Source organism: Scyliorhinus canicula, chromosome 28 (assembly GCF_902713615.1).
Source record: "Scyliorhinus canicula chromosome 28, sScyCan1.1, whole genome shotgun sequence".
NCBI classification, from domain to species: Eukaryota; Metazoa; Chordata; class Chondrichthyes; order Carcharhiniformes; family Scyliorhinidae; genus Scyliorhinus; species Scyliorhinus canicula.
Genome location: NC_052173.1, coordinates 16,335,300 through 16,358,383, shown reverse-complemented (window position 1 = coordinate 16,358,383; position 23,084 = coordinate 16,335,300). Strand labels below are relative to the sequence as shown.

At 48.5% G+C, this 23,084-nt stretch overlaps 1 protein-coding gene across 3 annotated transcripts in view; it reads left to right on the top strand.

Annotated features, from left to right (window-relative positions):
- Positions 1 to 23,084, top strand: part of asic1b (acid-sensing (proton-gated) ion channel 1b) — an 809,000-nt gene that overhangs the window by 674,747 nt on the left and 111,169 nt on the right. For all 3 annotated transcript variants that reach the window (XM_038786503.1, XM_038786501.1, XM_038786502.1), the window contains exon 2: positions 19,131 to 19,284. In XM_038786503.1, coding sequence (XP_038642431.1) covers positions 19,131 to 19,284 — 154 coding nt within the window. The remainder of the gene's footprint in view (positions 1 to 19,130; positions 19,285 to 23,084) is intronic.

Genomic DNA, 23,084 nt, shown 5'->3' with positions numbered 1-23,084 from the left:
CGCCTCACAACAACATCTTAATATGTCATAGCAGCATCTTAAAATGTCAAAACAGCATCTTAAAGTCTCACATCTTAAAGTCTCACAACATATTAAAATCCCACAACAGCATCTTAAAGCCTCACAACAACATCTTAAAATCTCACAACACAATTTAAAATCTTACAACACAACTTAAAATCTCACAACAGCATCTTAAAGTCTCATAACAATATCTTAAAATTTCACAACAGAATCTTAAAGCCTCACATCAACATCTTCAAATCTCACAACAGCATCTTAAAGTCTCATAACAACATCTTAAAATCTCACAACAGCATCTTAAGGACTCGCAACATCTTAAAATCTCACAACAAAAATGTCTCGCAACAACAACTTAAAGTCTCACAACAACATCTTAGAATCTCACAACAACATCTTAAAATCTCACAACCCCATCTTAATGCCTCACAACAGCATCTGAAAGACTCGCAACAGCAGCTTAATGTCTCGCAACAACATCTTAAAATCTCACAACAGCATCTGAAAGATACACGGCAACATCGTAAAAGACTCCGTTGGCATCGGCACTTAGACTCAGAAACAGAGAATCTGGCTCTATGTTTTCCTTCCAGAGCTGAATTGCACCTGATCTCCCAAGTTTTTGCCACGCAAATTTATGCATGGCGAGGATTGGGAGGAATTCCCTTGGGAATCCCGCTATTGGGTGGCCATTTTGAGCGGGAGGCCCAATAGTTCTGTGGCTGGCCATCCCACCCTCACCCCCCCACCCACCCCGCTTCCCGCTGTGCAATTCAACTCCCAACCCTGGATTTTCTGGGACCCCCGGAACGACCTCCACCGCCGCCCCCTCCCCCCGCACACAGCGATACCCACAGTCCATGAATGAACAGAAAAAATGAGAAGAGACCATTTTCCCCATCAAGCTTACCGCCCAGATCAATTGGCGAATTATTTGATCTCCTGAGGAATTATTTTCCAATGATAGCACAGAAAAGGAAGTCTAATGCCACACCTCTGCTGCCCTTCACAGACAGGAATGACCCCCCCCCCCCCCCCCCCCCCCACCCCAACGCTACAGGTAGAATTGAGCCCTGCGTGGTCTTTAGCTCGATGACTGTGTCCTACTTAAATGATTCTCTGCACAAACGAGCATACTTAACAAGCAATATGTACCGAGTTGGACACATTTTCCTAAAATGACCACCCTGGGGGATGAATTGCAAAGACATTTATCTGATCATTGCACTTGCCCTCCATACATGTGGCTGTACTTTGTCAAATAAACATCACTACAGAATGGAAAGTCTTCGCAAAGAATTAATGGCGTTGAAGTATAATTTGTTTTTGATACCCCGCAGTTTCATCCGGAAATAATGTGCCTTGAATTCCACTAATACCTCATTTTGTGGCATGATTGTTGAAGGTAATTCTTCGGAGGTCAGGCAATTAAGGGGTGAGGGATTTAACTCTGAAGAACAAGCCTGATAATGAGAAGAGGAATTTCCCCCATTTGGAATTAGCACGGTTCCTTATTCTGATCTTATTTTTCTTGAGCTCTAATATAGAAATACTGCAGAGAATTATGTGTGTGCATGCTGTTGGTTTGGCCAGTGGATGTGTGACATAATCACTGCAAAAGTCTGCTTTCCATGTGGTACATCTCCCGGCAGAACACAGAAGGTGAATTTTTATGATTGTCCAATGTTTACCTTTTTGATTTGTTGGTTCATAAGTAGCAGGAAAGTTGCAGTAAAGAGAGACCGTGTAAGTTTGATTCAAATTCTGTTTTAGAATTTAGAACATAGAACAGTACAGCACAGAACAGGCCCTTCGGCCCTCGATGTTGTGCCGAGCAATGATCACCCTACTCAAACCCACGTATCCACCCTATACCCGTAACCCAACAACTCCCCCTTAACCTTACTTTTTAGGACACTACGGGCAATTTAGCATGGCCAATCCACCTAACCCGCACATCTTTGGACTGTGGGAGGAAACCGGAGCACCCGGAGGAAACCCACGCAGACACGGGGAGGACGTGCAGACTCCGCACAGACAGTGACCCAGCCGGGAATCGAACCTGGGACCCTGGAGCTGTGAAGCATTGATGCTAACCACTATGCTACCGTGAGGCCATGCTGTTTTGGGTTCTCTATTTGCAGTCGGGGTGCTCGGATTTTTTAAAGGCCGCCCTGATAGAAATAAAGAACACCGCTTCTCCCTGCTCCCTGAACACACACCTTCCACGAAACCCCACCACCAACGGAACCCCCCCCATCCCCCGTGGAAGACCCCCCTCACCCGGCCCTGCCCCTGGCACTGCCCCCTTCCACTTCCACCTCACTGCGCCAGGGGAGCAGTGCCAGAGTACTGCCTGTGCATGACCCCCCCCTCCCCCCACATGTCGTGATTCACATCGGGGACACCGAATGAATGGGCAATATAACGATGGGGACAACAGGCATTAAGGCCTGATAATTAGATTTAAATGGCGATCTCGATGTTCAACATAAACTGCGATTTCGGACTGCCGTGCGATTTCCTGCTCCTGCCGCCGATCCCGCCCCTGCGCAACCCCCCCCCCCCCACCGCGCCAAAAACGGGATAACTCTGTTTCTCTCTCCACAGATGTTGCCAAAGCCTGCTGAGATTTTCCAGTATTTTCTGTTTTTATCTCAGATTTACAGCATCTGCAGGAATGTCCTGGGCCCAACCATCTTCAGCTGCTTCATCAATAACCGTCCTTCCATCATAAGGTCAGGATTGGGGATGTTTGCGGATGACTGCACAATGTTCAGCACCATTCGCGACTCCTCAGACACTGAAGCAGTCCATGTCCAAATGTAACAAGATCTGGACAATATCCAGGCTCGGGGCTGACAAGTGGCACGTTACATTCACACCACACAGTGCCAGGCAATGACCATCTCCGATAAGAGAAAATCAAACCATCGCCCCTTGACATTCAATGGCATTACCATCGCTGAATCCCCAACTATCACCATCCTGGGGGTTACCATTGATCAGAAACTGATCTGGACCCAGCCATATTAATACTGCGGCTACAAGAGCAGGTCAGAGGCTAGGAATCCTGTAATGAGTAAGATAAGGTAAATTCACCACAGTCTCAGATGCCCATCGGCTGCTTTCCCCTTTGAGGGGAGGAGAGCTGACCAGTGGTGATTTAACCTGAGGATCACCACACCTCAGGCGAGGGGCAAGGTAATCTGTGCCTATGACAGGTGAATAACTCACCTCCTGACCCCCCCAAAGCCAGTCCACCATCTACAAGGCACAAGTCAGGAGTGTGATGGAATACTCTCCACTTGCCTGGATGATTGCAGCTCCAACAAGACTCAAGAAGCTCGACACCATCCAGGACAAAGCAGCCCCGCTTGTTCAGCACCCCATTCACCACCTTCAACACCCACTTCCTCCACCACTGACGTGTAATGGCAGCCTTATGTGTACCAGCTACAAGATGCCCAGCAGGAACTCACTCGACAGTACCTTCCAAACCCATAACCACGACCATCTAGAAGGACAAGGGCAGCAGATACCTGGGAACCCAACCACCTGGAGGTTCCCCTCCAAGTCACTCACCATCCTGACTTGGAAATATATCGGCCGTTCCTTCACTGTCGCTGGGTCAAAATCCTGGAACTCCCTCCCTAACAGCACTGCAGGTATACCTACACCTCAAGGACTGCAGCGGTTCAAGAAGGCGGCTCACCACCACCTTCTCAAAGGGAAATTAGGGATGGGCAATAAATGCTGGTTTACACAGCGAAGCCCATATGCACGGAATGAATTAAAAGAAGTATCTTGCTCTGATATCTTGTTTGGTGGTTCGGTGTCAAACTTCATTTGTTGACGTTTTGCTGCATTGTGTGTAACTGCAAGTTGTTGTTGCAATGACGGCACAAAACATGGCGTCCATTCTTGATAACTAGCAGTTAAACTTGAGGATCAAATGCTCAATGTTGTTTTTTTCAGAGGAGGTGGCTAACAGTCAGACACAACTGATCATTCCCATCTTCAATTTGGCCTGTGTTATGGGCCAGGGTTTAGAGAACCCCAAAGTGTATCATGGAGTTCACCTGACCCACAACTTTTACTAGATTGTGGTATGGGGAGCACACGGCCCACTCTACAGGTGTACAGCAGAAATGGAACAGTATTTTTTAAAGCAAAATAATGTTTATTCTATGAACTCAAGTTAACCTTTTTAAAACATACAGTGAACATCTTAGCAACCATCAATTTAAATACAACCCCCAAAGAATACAACACTAAGTAATCCTTTAAGCTGTCCTTTTAACATCCAGAAGACTTTTTTAAAAATCCTTTAAACAGAAGCACATCAGGTTAAAGTCACTGCTGAGAGCAGTTGTTAGTTTTAAATCACAAAAGGATCGATTTACAGTTTTTAGATTACAGAGAGAGAGGCTAATACCCCTTCTGGCTGTGACTGCAGCTATCCAGCTCTGAAAACAAAACTAAAACACACCCTGCCGCAAACAACCTAAAACGAAAGTAAAAAGCTGACAGACAGCCCAGCTCCACCCACTCTCTGACATCACTGCAGTAGTAAACACCCATTTCTTAAAGGTACTCTCACTGCAGATATTTATATACCCATCCATTTATAAACACCCATTTCTTAAAGGCACTCTTACATGACACTGTAAAATTTTAAAAATTCGGGAGCTCCATGAGAAATGTGGCATGAGGCATAGGGGCCTCTAAATAAAGTCAAGACACGGGCTGAAGTTTTACAACCCCCCCCCACCCCCACTCACCCACCCCCCAGATGCATGTGAAGATGGGGGAACGTTTAAAATTGGGTGGCATGATTGAGGGGTGGTGCCTTGCCCATCGCCACCCTGCCTCTGCTAATATTTTATCAGCTGTGTGGTAGGTGGCGGTTGACCTGCCAGCCTTTGGGCCAATTGAGACCCTTAAATGGCCAATGTTCATATTAAGGCCTCCTCCTGGCACAGCCCGTATTTTCCTGGTGCGGGGAGGGTCCTCCTGTCAGGCCACCGCATGCCCAACAAAGGGCCCCTCCCCATCTGGAAGGGCACCTTCATTTGAACTTGCCCCCCCCCCCCCCCAACCCGGACCCCTGATCTCTGCTGCCCCCTCCCCTACTTCCTTCCCCAACATGGCCACCTTGACTGGCCCTGGCAAGAGCGCCCCACTTACCCTGAACTCTGGCCTCTGGCGACGATTCTGCTTGGGGAAAGACTGCAGTCCCAGTCACCGCTCCCGGTGGCGCTGCTGGAACTGGAGAGCAGCCGGCCATTCGATTGACCGGCAGCTCTGAGTGGCGGAGCAGTCTGCCTCAATGGGATGGAGGCTGCCACCTCAGGCAACTAATTGCCTAAGTCAACTCAAAATGGTGTTGTGGCTTCCAGGGCTGGCAGAGGCATTCTCATGCCCAATTTTCCATATGGCTGTTTGACGCTGGGACGATTCTTTGGAACTGGGCAGTCCCACGATGAAGCTGCACAGCCACACAGTGATTTGTTTGAAAAATGTGGCAGCAAATGTGGCAGCAAAAAAAAAAGTAAGGTTGGGGGGGGGGGGTTGTTGGGTTACGGGTATAGGGTGGATACGTGGGTTTGAGTACGGCCTGTTCTGTGCTGTACTGTTCTATGTTCTATGTAAATTTGAGTGAGGTAAGGACGAAGGCTGCAGCTGGTGATTTGCATCTTGTAGTTCAGCAGTGACTGGTGAGGGCATGTGCCAAGTCATCATGCCACAGAGCTCATTCATGTATATCAGAGCCTGTGACAGGAATAAATGAGATTGAATTTGATTTTTTTCCATTGCCTCAATGTAGCCTTCCCTCTCTTCCATCCTAAAAAGAATAGTTCTGTTTCATTTCTGCACTAATTTGTCACCCGGTGAGGTGTTTCAAACTGCTTTTGCCTCATAATGGTTGTGCATCGCTAATTCAGTATATTCTCATTGGAGGACAGAAAAAGACCATTCTCCATTACTGTGGTTCCCGCAACCTCAAAACTCTAAGTGCTGGTGAGCCCTGGTAACTCCTGTGTAGCGATCTCAGTATATGCGTGGGTTTCCTCCGGGTGCTCTGGTTTTCATCACAGTCCAAAGACATGCAGGTTAGGTGGATTGGCTGTGATAAATTGCCCTTATTGGTTACGGGGATGGGGTGGAAGTGAGGGCTTAAGTGGGTAAGTGCAGACTTGATGGGCCAAATGGCCTCCTTTTGCACTGTATGTTCTATGCATATACATAAAGGTTTAATGTGTGGTCAGTACAGTTAAATGATCACTAGAGGGCAACACTAACAGGGGGTATAAATACAGGCTCAATCTGTTTTCCCGCTCTCTTCGGGTGTGTTGTGACGAGAGAACAGAGGTGTAGAGTTAGCTCAGAGTGCAAGTATAATATTCATAGTTTAATCTAGCTCCTTCTTGTTTAATTTAATAGCTAGTGAAAGTATTAAAGAATCAAACGCACAAGTTAATTGATTAGTTACTTAATAAATTATTTGTTATCACTGGCCGACTTCAAGTATTTGTCATCTAGGGGCTGGTTTAGCACAGTGGGCAGAACATGCAGAACAAGACCAGCAGCACTGGTTCAATTCCCGTTCCAGCCTCCCCGAACAGGTGCTATAATGTGACGGCAAGGGGCTTTTCACAGTAACTTCATTGAAGCCTACTTGTGACAATAAGCGATTATTATTCTCATTAAAGTTAAGAAAATATCGGCATAAACAAATGAGTAACATATATTACTTCAAGTAATATAACAGAGCACTTGTAACTCCTGTAAACCCAAAATACTTTCTTTGACAGACTGGGTGTGTCATTCTGCCCACCCTCCCTATTTGGCTGTAGGGTTGTCAACTGTGATTAAATGTATTCCTGGAGCTTTCATCACATGACTTACCCCCACCCTTCAGCCATTATTCGGCCAGCACATCCATCCTTGTGGCACACGGCCTTCCTACACCAACTAGAAAGCAAAAAGACTCATTACCCAATTGGATTATGCTTGACTGTCCGCCAAACTGCCTTTTAAACCACCATTTTAAAAACTTTTATATCTGGTAAAGAGAAATATTCAAAGAAAATGATAAAAAAAGGACAAGTTTTTGAAAGTCCCTGTTATTGTTCTCCACACAACACATCAACCTGGAGATTGATCTTCAATTCGTGGAGATTCCAGGAGGGTTGGCAACCCTGCTTGGTCAGGACCCCAGATGTGAGATGCCAACGTTGTCACTGTAGAAAAGAGTCCCGGTAAAGCCTGCCCATTAGGAAACCATATTTCATTCAATACTCCAGCTGAAGCCTCACCTGTGATACTCGGGGCAAGGGAAGGTAAACATACAATGTAGATTGAGCTAATTTGCACAGAAGGTGGAAGTGACTGCTCAAGAAGAGGGTGAAGGTGGATAGTGGATAGGTCCAGGGTTTGAGAGAGTTCTGCGTTGCTTAGGATTTGGATTTTGGACACCCAGACCCCTCTACAACGGAGCACCCCGAAGTCTGTCCCCATTTAGATAATAAGTTGCCTTTGCATTTTTCCGACCAAAATGCATGACCTCACACTTATCACACTTATTCAGGTCCAAGGCTGTTGCTGCACCCAGAGTGTCTGGCTCAGTTGTTCATGACACTATGTGATGCCCATGAAGGGCACCACAGCCGAGGCCAACGGCCTGCGCCCCAACATCTATCCTCGCACCAATTCCAGATGTGTGCACTCTCCAGCCAGGGCCGTGTAAACAGAAAGCTAAGTGCGTGCCTCAGCTATTGCTCAGACTGAGCTCAGCACAAGCTCATCATTGGATCTGGGGTCTGGCAATGTGACTTCGTAATTTGTTCAGGGAGCCTGAGAGGAAATCTTCAATCTGGATTGGATTCAAACCTGCACACCGCAGGTTCTATTTCACTGCCTCAAAGATCCTGCTTGTTTCATTTTCAAATACAGCGCTGCAGCCTTTGAAATGGGCAAATGCTCGACAAATGATCTGTGTGTGTGTGTTTTGAGAGCAGCAAGGCATTCAATGATTGAGGTTCAGTGTGGGCTTCAGTTAGGCGATGATAAATGCGGATTTTGCATTTTGCCAAGAGATGCTCTGCTTGGATCAGGAGATCTGGAGAAAATGAACAACTCGCAGTTTCAATTTGGCTTGCTTCGTCATTCATCCTGTGACTGAATCTGCATTCAGAGGAAAACAAAATAACACCACAGAAGAGTTTCTGCCAACAACAGGCGAGATCAGCGACTCTTCAGCACGGGCTGGGTGCTGTGTGACGTTAATTGGCGATATTGCTCCTGCTATTCGGGTAAAGATGATAAGATCATTAATCAATTGGGATGGTCAAAATAGAAATAAAAATATTCCAATCGTGAAAGCAGCAGACTGTGGTCGAGCTGGTGCCCTGAGAGTGGAGCTCACATGCATTTTGGGGTCTATTCATTCATGGGTGGCTGGCAGCGCAGCAGGCCAGGTGTTTACTGCCCATGAGCTGAGGGCATTTCAGAGGGCATTTTAAGAGTCAACCACATTGCTGTGGGTTTGGAGTCAGATGTAGGCCAGACCGGGTAAAGATAGCAGATTTCCTTCCCTAAAGGACATTAGAGAAACAGATGGGTTTTTACGACAATCGACAATGGTTTCATGGCCAGATTTTTATTGAATTTAGATTTCACAATCTGTCATCATGGGATTTGAGCCAGGTCCCCAGAACATTATTCCGGATCTCTGCATTGCTAGACCAGCAGCAACACCACTACGCCACTGCGAGGTGTTTTTACTCAACGCCTACAGTACCTGGCAAGGGAGTTCCTGGGTGCAATAAAAATGGACAAATATTGGGCGCAATTGAACGGTCTTGTCGCGCCCGACTCGATGACGCCTCTCGCAAGATATGCGATGCTCAGAACGCCTCTCAAGATCTAACACTCACTGGGCTAGATCCAGATTTACATATTTAAATATGTCGGCACCCGATGCCCGGGAATGAACGTCTGCTTCTTGGAGAACTCACCGTGGTTCCATTTAGCACTGGTCCACACAAACGTGGACCAGGTGTAATGGGGGAGGGGGGGTTCCCATACCATCGGATACCCCGGCTGGTCGATCTCTGGGCAGGGTGGTACCCTGGCATTCCCACTGGCACCTGGGCACTGTGGCACTGCCAGGGTGCCCAGGTGGCACTACTTGGCTGGCAGTGGAACTGCAGGGTGCCAGGCTGGCAGTGCTAAGGTGCCCAGGTGCCAGGTTGCCCATGCCAGGGATCAGACCCTAGGGTGCCCTGCCCGAAGTGGGGTATGGGTGCGGCTCGGGGTAGGTTTGGGGGGGTGTCCGGAGACTGCAGTGGGGAGTCCGAGGAGGTGTTGAGTGATTGAGGCAGGAAGTGCGGCCTTGGCTGGGCCTTCCCAACCAAGGCCAGAAAAACGGGGTCATTCTTGGCGCTGCAGGGGCCGAGAAACACCCCGCTATAAGCGCCCAAATGGGCTCTGTATTCTGGGCACTAAATCAGGTCCAATGGGCTGGATTCTCTGCTGGCGGGATTCTCCGTTGTGCTGGCAGCGCACCCACACCCGGGGATTTTCCCGACGCCATGGGGCTGCCCACAATGGGAAGCCCCATTGGCCGGCTGGCCAGATGGAGAATCCTGCTGCTGGCGGGGGTGCACCGCACCAGAAGATGGACGCGGCGGGACGGAGAATCCTGCCCATTGTGTTTGTTTATGACTTGGCTGGTTTTGATGTCTCCCATCTGCCATCCGAATGACCCCACTGCACAAGGCTGACAATCTCGTGCCAACGTTTGGTGAAGTACAGGCCCAGCATTATGGGGTTTGCTTCGAGAAGAAAATAAGCTGAGAATCATTTAATTTGAGACCTTCACAGGTCAGCAGACAGTGCAGCCTCTCATCCCCTCAGAATGGGATTGGACTCAAGCCCACGGCCTAGAAATGAATAGATGTATACTCTCGAATCTGCTGCTTAGCCAAGGCTCCTGGTGAGTCGTCCCAAAATATCTTAATGAGCTGTAATTATTTTTGACAACATTATCCAGTCCTGTTATCAGGAGGTATCATTCTATTTTTTAAAATTACATATTTTAGGTTCCGCAAACATTATCGTGGCATTTATTAATGAGCCGTTTATTTCAGCTTTCTAATTAGTCTTTCAATTATGTTAAGTGAAATGAGAAAATGCGAAGCCTTGGCCAGTTATGTCGATTTTGTGGGGGGATTGGTATGTCCAGTTGGTTAAGGAGTTGAGAGCAGCATCTAGTTCATTTTAAAAAGTCAGTGTACCGGCATGCCATTCTTTTTTCAAACCTTTGCCCTCATTTTGAATATATATTCTCTCCTTCCCCTATGCCTGGATACCATTCCCTGGCAGAGGGAAAGACAGATAGATGCCCTGTTCCTAGTTATCTGCTATTCACTGTTAAAAGGTGCAGGACAGACTGGAGGGATGTTTTTTGTGCCGTATGACTCTGTGTTCGCGATTTAATGGAGAAGACACAGTGGCCGAGATTCTCCCTTTTGGGGACTAAGTCCCCATGCCCAGCAGAAAATGGGCGAGAATCACTCTGAACTTTTTCCTCGAAAGTCTGGTGTGATTCTCCATTCTCCAGGGGGCTAGCAGGGCCCCCGTGTGCATCCCATGACTCTGGCTTCCGGCGGGGACCTGCTGTCCAGACCACACAGCCACGCATGCGCACGGCAGCCGCAAGCGGGTCCACGCATGCGCGTGGCGGCCCACTTCGGCACGGGCACCGTCGACATGGCTGAGCCACACAGCGGGCCTGCACAGAGTAAGGTAGGTCCCCCCCCCCCCCCAGATCGCAATGGCCCGCCGATCGGTGGCCCCCGATCACGGGCCTGGCCACCGCTGAGGCAGCCCCCCAGTGCCCCCCACCAGGACCGCCACCGCGGTCCCCAGCTCCCGCCGGGTGGTACCAGATGTAAACCACACCGGCGGGAGTTTGGCTGGTCACCCGTGGAGAATCGCCATGGGGCCTATTTCGGCAGCCCCCGACCAGCGCTGCGCGACCGGTGCCGATACTCTGGTCGCCGGAGAATCGGCGGCCCAGTGTCGGAGAGGCGTGGTGGTACTTTCCCGTGCCGATTCTTCGCCCCAGCGCGGGCTCGGAGAATCCCAGCCACAGAGTTCTGTTTTCATTTTTGGCCCTTGGTGAAGAAGGCCCCGTCCGAGGCCGTATGTAGCCTCATTTGCTGTACTAATGAGCTCAGTGTGGAGACTAGTGTACCATTTAAAAATGGCAACCTCATCTCTGTATGCCCTACAGTTGCTTGCGGACCCCTTAATGCCCCAACGTACCAATTAGGAGTTCCTCTAGCCCCCCTCACCCCACCTTATAAGGGCTGGGTGCCTCCAGGCCCAATCCCCTTCCAGCCTTGCAGTGCCACCTGGGCACTATGACATTGCCAGGGTGGCACCCATTTGGCACTGCCAGGGCCAGGGTGGTATTGAAGTTCCTGAGCACCTTGGCTCTGCCAGCCTGGCATCTTGGCTGTGCCCCTTCTAGCCTAGCTGTGCCACCTGGGCACTCTGATGACACTGCCAGTGTGCTAGGCTGGCAGTGCCATAGCACCGGGGTGGCATCAGGGTACCGGGGTTACCACCCTGTCCAGAGCCCGGCCACCTGAGGGCCCCTGACTGCCTGGGAGAGCCCACCCCCACAAGTGCTGGTGCACCTGGTTCCACCTTTGTGGAAACCAGCGCTAAACGGCGGCCATAGAGTCTTACACACACTCGAAAGCCGCCAATATCATCTTCAGAGTCAGCTGATTTCAGACGGGAGGGCAGATGGCTTTCCATGAGTCTCTTGCATGCCTTTGCCAAAAGGAAAAATCAGCTAGGCAGTAGGAACTGTTCGGTGAAACCTAAATCCATGTATACAAATGATACAGCAGTACTGGAGTTATTGACCAGCCAACGCCATCAATCTTATCAACTCGCCTGAGACAGAGCCAGACATGAGGTGAGGAAAACTCCCAGTGGTGGAGAGCTGCAGGAGCTAGAGGTCCCAAATCACCTGTCCCTCTCAAACATGCTCCACTCCCTGCAAGTTACGTCTCCAATTACCCACATACTGTATCCCATAATGGTATTTTCAGAACAGAATCGATCGAATTCACATTCGAAATAATCAATACCAACTGCTTCCACCATCTCCTGAAGGGGTTTCTTTCATAAATTGGCCAGTCGCTCACTGAAACATTATGTTTTCAGTCATGCTTCAAGTTTACTTCATCCACACACCATCATGTCCCCTCGGTTCAGTTGAGGAGGGATTTCTTCAACCAGAGGGTGGTGAATCTGTGGAACTCTTTGCCGCAGAAGGCTGTGGAGGCCAATTCACTGAGTGTCTTTAGGACAGAGATAGATAGGTTCTTGATTAATAAGGGGATCAGGGGTTATGGGGAGAAGGGAGGAGAATGGGGATGAGAAAATATCAGCCATGATTGAATGGCAGAGCAGACCCGATGGGCCGAGTGGCCTAATTCTGCTCCGATGCCTTTTGGTCTTATAGTTGTTCCAGACAAGGTGAAACAGCTCGTCACAGTCCACACTAACGACTGCCTACAGCAACCTAAAAAGCAGCAATCATACCACCTCTCAACTTTCTGTAATCCGCTGAAAGAATATTCTGTTCACATAACGGTGCCTCATAATGCAATTACTCCCTCCCCTCAAATCATTCCGTTTGCTCCCCTCTCTATCCTCTCGAACGGAAATGGGCTGGGAAGAGGGTGAGGTTTGGTGTTGATTCCCAGAGAGTTGAAAAATCTAGCTGCTCAAATCTGGTGCGTGAAGGGTACCATTTGGATAGGCTAAGGGGTGGGATTGAGGGAGCTAGCATCCCAGGAACAATGCCATCACAAGAGTCAGGGCCTTCAGAGAGGAAGAGGCGGAATTCTGAGGAGGGACCGACATGATGGGCCAAATGGTCGCCTCCTGTGCTGTAAGAGTATGATTGAAGCATTTTGCCCGCATTCCACTGCTGATTCGCAACACTGTATGCACACACATCTAAAATGTACTTTTTCAATGCTCTATTTCCCTCTTCTTCAAGGGCGTACGCTGATGGGAGTTGAATTCATTGCTTTTAGGCCACACCACACTTGTGACGTTGTGTCAGGGTGAACACCTTCCTGAACCGCTTCAAGGCCCATTGCACCGTTAACAATTGTGCAATCGGCATGCCTGTCACTTTAATGCCCGCATTGAGATAAATTAACAAGAGGCCTCATTACATGCACAGCGACCAACAAGGCTCCTGAGCAGGATGCATAGATCACAAAAGGGCTGTCGGTCCTCTTCTGAGGCATCATTGACTGACAATAATCTGGGATGAAGTCTGATGTTTGGGTTTATTTATCCTTAAGTGGAATAATTTGCAGTGAGGCACCGGGACATGACAGCCCGATGGAATGCAGCAAGTGTGGCCAATTTTCCAAAGTTCATTTCTCTTACGGCTGAGGCCATAATTGCATTTCATCTTCTATCTTGTCCCCCGAGGTCCAGGGACTTGCAGAACTCTTGAGTACATCAGCTTTAATTTGCTTCGGCAAGAACTGCCTCTCAATGATCTACTTCTCATGCAAAGCGAGCGAGTTTTCAATTACTTCAGACTGCACGTTGGGCATCAACCCAATCGACAAGATTTCAGCATATGTCCCATTTGAGACGGGAAGCCTGAAGTGATTGAGTTGTGGCGACGCCTTGATTTCAAAATGAGCATCCTCATTTTCAAATCCCTCCCTGCCCACAAGCATGACCCTGACCTTCCTGTCACATGCCATTTTAACTCAGCACCTTGCTCTCGTGCCCACATGTCCATCCTTCACCTGCTGCAAAGCTCCAAGCTGGAGGAGCAGCATCTCATCTTCATGTTGGACACGTTGCTGCCCTCGGGATCAGTGCTGAGTTCAGTAGCTTCAGACTGTGTCCTTTCTCCTCCATCTTAAACCCTTTTAAACAAATATCCCAAACATGAATTGCCTCAATGCAACCCACCCCCCGCCCCACCCACACCAGGCCACCTGTCTTTTTTTCTTAAAGTTGCTGCATCTTGTTGCAATCTCCCTTTTCTCCCTCTCTTCAGTTCTGATGAGGAGCCAAAGGACTCGAAACATTAATTCTGTTTTCTCTCCTTACAGATGCAGCCAGACCTGCTGAGTTTTTCCCAGCATCCTCTGTTCTTGTTGTATATAAATGCAAAGGTCCACTCTCGGAAAGAATTACGGGTCACCAACCATTCCCTGTAACTCACCTACTAACGTGGAGCTGGTCCCAACAAGGCTAGTCGTGTATTCTGACCACATCTCAACAGTGTTAATAGTTTGAAACAAGTTTGTCCAGCCCATCTGGGGTTGGGAATCTTGGGGTAAAGGCAGCAATCACAGCAAAAACATTATAAGGAAGGAAATGCATGCCGTTGTGATTTTCCATCAATTAATTTTGACAAATGAAGTTTCAAAGGCTCTGTATGCATGTGATTTGTTTCAACACACTGCCTAAGATTTGAGGGAGTCCCAAGGGGTCCTTGCGGTTATCATATAATCTGAACATTCTGTCACTACATCTGCAATTCTGACAGAGGGACATTCTAAGCATCGGTTGGGCAGAAATTGGTATGTGTTGCGCCCATTTTCTTAGGCATTAAACAGAAATAAAGCATACCAATCTGTGCAGGCATGGGTGACACTGCTAAATTCATGGGGACCATTTTTTTAGGTGTCCAGAGCGGACGCCTAAAACGGACACTGGACTCCTCATCGATTTGGGGGCCCAGCACCTGTTAAAGCAGTGTTTTTCAAACTTTTTTTCCGGGGACCCATTTTTACCAACCGGCCAACCTTCGCGAGCCACCATTTTCTCTTCCATTTTTGTCAGCAACAAAAGGTAGGAAATGGATTTGGGTTCCTTTGTCCCCAATAGTCTCTTTGTCCCTTTCGCCCCCCCAAACTTAAAAAAAAAAGCTGCGACCATATAAAAACAAATGCGGCCGCATGGCGCATGCGTGCCCAAGCACCGGTGCACATGCGCATAGTTTTGCACGTGTGCACCGATGATCGGGCATGCATGCACAGTGCGGCCGAATTATTTTATTTGTTCCTGGCCATTTTGAAGGCCGCTTGCAGCCGGCATTATTAAAAGCCGGCTGTTGCGCGCGGATTTGCGCGATCGGGAGCGCCGTGACGGATGGCTCCGCGACCCTCCTGACACCCGCCCGCGATCCACCCGCGGGTCGCGCTCCCGAGTTTGACAATGCCTGTGGTTAAAGTACCCTTCTACAAAAGTTGTCACTGGTGAGCAGGGCTGTTCTCTGGCCAGCTCACCGTAGGATTCTCCAGTGGACATGAATGAAAGGAACTTTTAAAGATCTTTTTGTTTAACTGCCCTGTGGAGGCAAGTGGTCCCAACTGACTCCAGAGTCCTGATTGTACCACTGTGTCAAGGCCCAAAAACTGACCCAACCTCATTTCTGCGCCAGTTTCCTGGGTAACAGCACTTTCTAGATCACTGCTGTCCTTCGGAAGTTTTGGGACAAAGTGGAGAAAACCAATACCATTCCATAAGTCAAAGAGGGGGCTCTGGAAACAGCGCCAAACCACACCAGCCTAAGCTGCAGCAAATGCAGTCACAAGCTTATTCTTGCAGGCAATGTACTGGACTTTCCCTGTCCACGCTATTCATGATTTTCCCATCAACCCAACCTTTCCACAGGCTCAATTAAAAATTGTCAATCCAGCACTGAATAGAGAGAAAAGTGGCATGAGGTAAAGTAGCCAAAAGGATCGCTCGGATTTACAGTAACTTTATCTTGGCAGGACATTCAAAGTGAAACTAAGTTGAATTAAGTATCCAATTCTTGAACTATCCATGCAGCAATCTTTGGATTGATTACCTGTCTAAACAGCAGAAAATGTACATTAGGACATTTTTTTCATGTTTGTAGTGAGGGATGTTCACGCTTTGAAGTTGGCAAGCTCAGGCAACCTGGTTGAATGGATCTGGGCCAGGATGACTTGCAAAGACAGTTTGTGAGGATATCACTCCTTAAGTCATGTGTTACCTCAGCTTGAAAGCCAGCTGGTGAAGGATGGAACCGGAGCCAATAGTTACACATTTTCTTCTTTATTTACGGAGTTACATGTTACAAGCACACGCCTCCTAGCCCAGAGGCGCCCAAAACGTTAGATCGTGGTCGACTGGTCGCTCGGAACGAGCTTCCAGTCGACCACACATTGCGCGTGCATGGAGTCGGCACATGTGTGGTGCATGTTTTCTGCGCACATGCAGAGTTGGCACATATTTAGTTTGCACATATTTAGAATACTTTCACCTGTTAACTGGGTTGACAGCAGGTTAGACATTAGCCTGGCAGCTTCAAACTCAAATTTTGCTCTGGCTGATGAAATGTAACTCCCGCCTGCCCCTGTTGACTGCAAAAGCCTTGTGCAATACAAAAGTACCGAATTGTTGTAAAAACCCTCCTGCTTTCCTAATAGGGGCTGGTTTCGCACAGTAGGCTAAACAGCTGGCTTGTAATGCAGAACAAGGCCAGCAGCGCGGGTTTAATTCTCGTACCAGCCTCCCCGAACAGGCGCCGGAATGTGGCGAATCGGGACTTTTCACAGTAACTTAATTGAAGCCTACTCGTGACAATAAGCGATTATTATTATTAATACCCTTTCAGGGAGGAAATCTTTGCTGAATAGCGTGCAAGAGTGCTCCTGGTGCATTTCTCTTTTTATCCGCAGACAGGCAGTATAAGGCGTATATTGTGCAACATGTTTGAATGATCCTGTGGGGGATGCTGGGAAGGCCTCGTTGGGTACAGTGTATTAGGACGACTGTCGAAAAAGCCGCCCTCGAGTCACTAAATTCTGGGCACCTCTGTCCTAACCCAACAGCCGCACTTTTAATCTGAGCCTATCTATCGGGGCTCAATTGAATCCCCAGTTTTGGGGCGAAAAATCCCACCCAGTATGTGGAATTGTGTTGGCGTGAATCAGTGGACAATAGTCACTGTCCTGTATACATGAGATATGGTATAAATATGATCGTTAGAGGTTACGAGGATGTAGTCAGCGGTGGTTCTGTTTTTAGTTGTACGATCTCATTTCATATGGATTAGCAATCACAGACCCCCACCTAACTTATTATACAATACCCATCCAATGAAAGTCTTGCATCTTTCCAAAATCTTTCAAGAAAACCAGTCTATACTTACAGATACGAGTGAGATTGGTCTGTTTGCATCTCATTGCAAATCTGTCTTGTCAGGAGCACTGTGAGAGCACACGGGAATGAGAATGGGAACTCAGGGGTTGGGGGAAACAGAGCCCAGAGATATTTGGTGCACAGAGAGAGCAGGAACCCAATGGGGAATGGTAGCATGGGTGGATGGGGAGGGCGGTGGTGTGGGGGCGGAGGGGGGGGGGGGGGAACAGGACACCTTTGGGTGCCACTCCCTCACTTAGTCTTGTTCACGCACTCTCGACAGTCATCATCATTGCCCACCCAGAGACCAGCTCTGTGTCATGGGCCCCCTGAGTGGTCCTTGTGGACTTCCCTGGGGAACCCCAAACTGGGGTCCAGTTTAAAGATCACTGATCTACAGCAGACATGACAGAAAGGTTTTGTTATGATAACCGGCTACAAAGATCTATATCACAGTAATACGAAGAACAAAGTAGGTGGACAAAAGGATAGTTGGAATTGAGCGTGCAATGTTACACCCTGACTGATTTTCCTCTACATTCAAGTTTCTTTCCTGGCAAGTTAGGTTCATCCTGGATTCAAACCCTATTCGAAATTCCCTCTTATTCCCAAACTTTATTATTAACACAGGATTAACCCCATTCACATCCAAGGGAAAAACAGCTTTTCAATTAACAGTTGAACATTTCTTACAAAAAAATAAAGAGAGAGGGCAGCACATTGGCGCAGTGGGTTAGCCCTGCAGCCTCACGGCGCCGAGGTCCCAGGTTCAATCCCGGCTCTGGGTCACTGTCCGTGTGGGGTTTGCACATTCTCCCCGTGTCTGCGTGGGTCTCACCCTCACAACCCAAAGATGTGCAGGTTAGGTGGATTGGCCACGATAAATTGCCCCTTAATTGGGAAAAATTAATTGGGCACTCTAAATTTATTTTTAAAAATAAAGAAAGGCCTTTGAGCTCACTTTCCCATCTAATTCTAAACTTGCAATTAAGCAAAATGCCACTTATTAGCACTGAGTGGCTTATAGATACACACCTTTTTTCACGATCCAGATCAGAACTCCAAAAATAAAACTGAAAACAACAAAAACGGGGCAGAGCTGAAAGCAAAACTCTAAACAGAATCAGCCCCTCCCATTAGTGACATTACAGCCTGCCTTTGCCACCACCTCCCAGGCCGTGTTCAGGAGGGCAGGCTTGGGCCTGCAGCCTACACTGGGGAAGAGGGTGTCCGTTCCTCATCGGCATGGAGCTGTGGGTCCACCTCGGACCCCTGACCTTGGGAGGGGCAGGTCTTCTGTGAGCCATCCTGGTGGCTGCAGTGAGTGTGTGGTCAGGGGAGCGTTTAGAAACACCTGGCAGGCTCTTTGGCGTTAACTCCGGCCCCAGCGGTTAGAACGCCCGCTGGGCCGGGAATTGCTTGGAATTCGCGACAGCAGAGTGCTGGCTCATTTGCATGTCCTGAATTCCTCCAGAAATCACATCCCCCAACGGGAACACGAACCGCACGCAATTCAATCCCAGCGTCAACACTTAGTCTCCCAAACGGAGACTTTCACCCATAATCAAACATAACCTGAACCCATTTATATATACATTCATCACACTGGTTGCATGGGAATATACAACCAGTAATCTGAGACACAGTTCCCAAGACAGTGCAGTACTCTGACAGAGCGACAGTAGATGATGGTAGATAAGTAATCTAAGACCTTGACTTCTTGTTTTCCTTTTGAAAAGGTTTAAACTCCTGCCATCTCAGAAGCTCAACTGTGTACATTCTGATGCAGAATGCATTTTATTGCGCAAATTGCTTGACATCCCAGCATCTAACCTGAGCCACTTTGTTTCCTGCAGGTGTTTACAAGGTACGGCAAGTGCTACACTTTCAACTCAGGGCAGACAAAAGACCAGCCAATCCTGACGACGTTGAAAGGAGGAACTGGGAACGGTCTGGAACTGATGCTGGACATTCAACAAGATGAATATCTTCCTGTGTGGGGCGAAACAGGTAACAGCTGACCGACCCAAACGCGAGTAGCTTTAGAAGCTGATTACCATGGAGACTATGGGTGTGTCATCATTTGTATCCAAAATTATTCAATGTCGCAGCAACTAGATGTCACCAGAGCGCACTTTAAAGAAAATAACAATTTTACAATGCCCGATGAACCAATGACGAATCTCTTGTAATAGCACTTGATTTAAAATTCCCGTTAACTGTTGGAGATAACCCGGATTGGAGATTAGTCAACATGTATCGAGTGACTCTTTTTTTTCTTTATTCGCCTCCAGGATGGTCATTTGTTCATGATCTTGGTGAATGGAGGAGCAGACTTGAGGTGCAGAATGGCCTACTCCTGCTCCTATTACTTCTGATCCAACAAGCATAGCATCCTTACAGTGCAGAAGGAGACCATTCGGCCCATCGAGTCTACACCGGCCCTCCAAAAGAGCAACCTACCTAGGCCCAATCCCCCCACTCTATCCCCGCAAGCCCACCTAGTGGCAATTTAACATGACCAATCCACCTAACCTGCATATTCCTGGACACTAAGGGACAATTTAGCATGGCCAATCCACCTAACCTGCATATTCCTGGACACTAAGGGACAATTTAGCATGGCCAATCCACCTAACCTGCATATTCCTGGACACTAAGGGACAATTTAGCATGGCCAATCCACCTAACCTGCATATTCCTGGACACTAAGGGACAATTTAGCACGGCCAATCCACCTAACCTGCATATTCCTGGACACTAAGGGATAATTTAGCATGGCCAATCCACCTAACCTGCATATCTTTGGACATTAAGGGATAATTTAACATGGCCAATCCACCTAACCTGCATATTCCTGGACACTAAGGGACAATTTAACATGGCCAATCCACCTATCCTGCATATTCCTGGACACTAAGGGACAATTTAACATGGCCAATCCACCTAACCTGCATATCTTTGGACATTAAGGGATAATTTAGCATGGCCAATCCACCTAACCTGCACATCTTTGGACACTAAGGGTCAATTTAGCATGGCCAATCCACCTAACCTGCACATCTTTGGACACTAAGGGACAATTTAGCATGGCCAATCCACCTAACCTGCACATCTTTGGACACTAAGGGACAATTTAACATGGCCAATCCACCTAACCTGCACATCTTTGGACACTAAGGGACAATTTATCATGGCCAATCCACCTAACCTGCACATCTTTGGACACTAAGGGACAATTTATCATGGCCAATCCACCTAACCTGCACATCTTTGGACATGAAGGGTAATTATCATGGCCAATCCACCTAACCTGCACATCCTTGGACTGTGGGAGGAAGCCGGAGCACCCGGATGAAACCCACGCAGACACGGGGAGAACGTGCAAACTCCGCACGGACAGTCACCCAAGCCGGGAATCGAACCTGGGTCCGATTGAGCAACTCAACGAGCTCCAGTCTTCCGCATTCTCCCCGCGACTCCGGCACATTCTTCCTCTCTAATTCCCTTTTAAATGCTTCGATTGAACCTGCGGCACATTCCAGACGCTAACCATTCGCTGCGTGAAAAATATCTCATTTGAAAGACAGCACCTCGGACAGTGGAGCACGCCCTCAGTACTGCGCTGGGGTATCAGATGGGAATTCTGTGCTCAAAACCCTGGTGTGGGACTTGAACCCAGATCCTTGTGGTGAAAAGCAGCTTGGAAGAATAAAAACAGAAAATGCTGGGACAACTCAGCAGGTCTGGCAGCATCTGTGGGGAGAGAATTAGAGGAAATGCTTCAAGTCCAATGTGACTTCATAGCTGGAGAGAGGTTGAAATGTGATGGGGTTTATGCTGTTGAAAAAGAGAAGGGCAGGTGGAGCAAAATAAGAGGTCTGGGGAGATTAAATTACAACAATGCCAGGGACACAAGACAAAGAGAGTGGTAATGAAGGTAGTAAAGACTAAAGAAAGTGTTAATAGCAGAATAAAGGTCAGCACTGTGTGAAAGTAAAATAGCAGAATGTGTTAATAGCAGAATAAAGATCAGCACAGTCTGCAAGTAAAATACCAGAATGTGTTAATAGCAGAATAAAGGTCAGCACTGGTGAAAGTAAAATAACAGAATGTGTTAATAGCAGAATAAAGGTCAGCACTGAGTGAAAGTAAAATAGCAGAATGTGTTAATAGCAGAATAAAGGTCAGCACTGTGTGAAAGTAAAATAACAGAATGTGTTAATAGCAGAATAAAGATCAGCACAGTCTGAAAGTAAAATAGCAGAATGTGTTAATAGCAGAATAAAGATCAGCACTGTGTGAAAGTAAAATAGCAGAATGTGTTAATAGCAGAATAAAGATCAGCACTGTCTGAAAGTAAAATAGCAGAATGTGTTAATAGCAGAATAATGGTCAGCACTGTGTGAAACAAAAATAGCAGAATGTGTTAATAGCAGAACAAAGATCAGCACTGTGTGAAAGTAAAATAGCAGAATGTGTTAATAGCAGAATAAAGATCAGCGCTGTCTGAAAGTAAAATAGCAGAATGTGTTAATAGCAGAATAAAGATCAGCACTGTCTGAAAGCGGAAGAGCAGAATGTGTTAATAGCAGAATAAAGGTCAGCACTGACTGAAAGCGAAAGAACAGAATGTGTTAATAGCAGAATAAAGATCAGCACTGTCTGAAAGCGAAAGAGCAGAATGTGTTAATAGCAGAATAAAGGTCAGCACTGTGTGAAAGGAGAATAGCAGAATGTGTGAATAGAGGGATAAAGGTCAGCGCTGTGTGAAAGGAGAATAGCAGAATGTGTGAATAGCAGAATAAAGATCAGGGGCGGGATTCTCCGACACCTTGGCAGGTCGTAGAATCGCAAGGGCCGACGTGAATCCTGCCCCCGCCGTCTGCCGAATTCCCGGCGCCGGGGTTTAGGCGGGGGTGGGAATCGCGCCGCGCCAGTTGGGGGCCATTGGCAGCGCCCCCCCCCCCCGGCAATTCTCCGGCCCGCGATGGGCCGAGTGCCCGCCCATTTTTACCGGGTCCCGCCGGCATAAATCACAACAGGTCCTTACCAGCGCGACCTGGCTCCACGGGCGGCCTGCAGAGTCCTCGGTGGGGGGGGGAATCTGCCCCCGGGGGGTGCCCCCACAGTGGCCTGGCCCGCGATTGGGGCCCACCGTGGGGGCACTCTTTCCCTCTGCAACGGCCGCTGTCGACCTCCGCGATGGCCGGTGCGGAGAAGAACCCCCCTGCACATGCGCTGGGATGACGCAGCACACACTGGTGCTCCCGCGCATGCGCCAACTCGCACATCGGCACCGGTTGGCCTGGCGCCAAGCGCTTCCGCGCCGGCTCGCGTGGCGCCAAACACTCGCTGGAGTGGCCCGCCCAGCCCGTTCGCGGAGAATCCCGCCCCAGCTCTGTCTGAAAGTAAAATAACAGAATGTTTCCATACCGAGCCTTCGTGTTCCGCAAAGCAGATACCTTGGAGGCGTCTATCAAAGCCACTCCTCAATCAATCGGGAGGGTGCGTCTGAAAAACGTCCACGGGCGGGATTCTCCGACCCTCTGGGCCGTAATCGCGCCCGGCGCGAGGGCGGAGAATAGACGTTCACGCCGGAAATCCAGCGCGATGACGCTTCCGCAGACTCCAGCAGTCCCACGCGGCGTTGACGGGTGCCAGTCGGGGGCCATTGGAACAGGCCCCCGCGGCGATTCTCCTTGGTCAACTGGCTGAACTCCTGTTGGCGTGGTTTATATCTTGAGCTGGGACCCGCAGCCGCGGTGGCGGTCTTGGTGGGGAGCAGGGGGGAAGCTGACTCCGGTGGA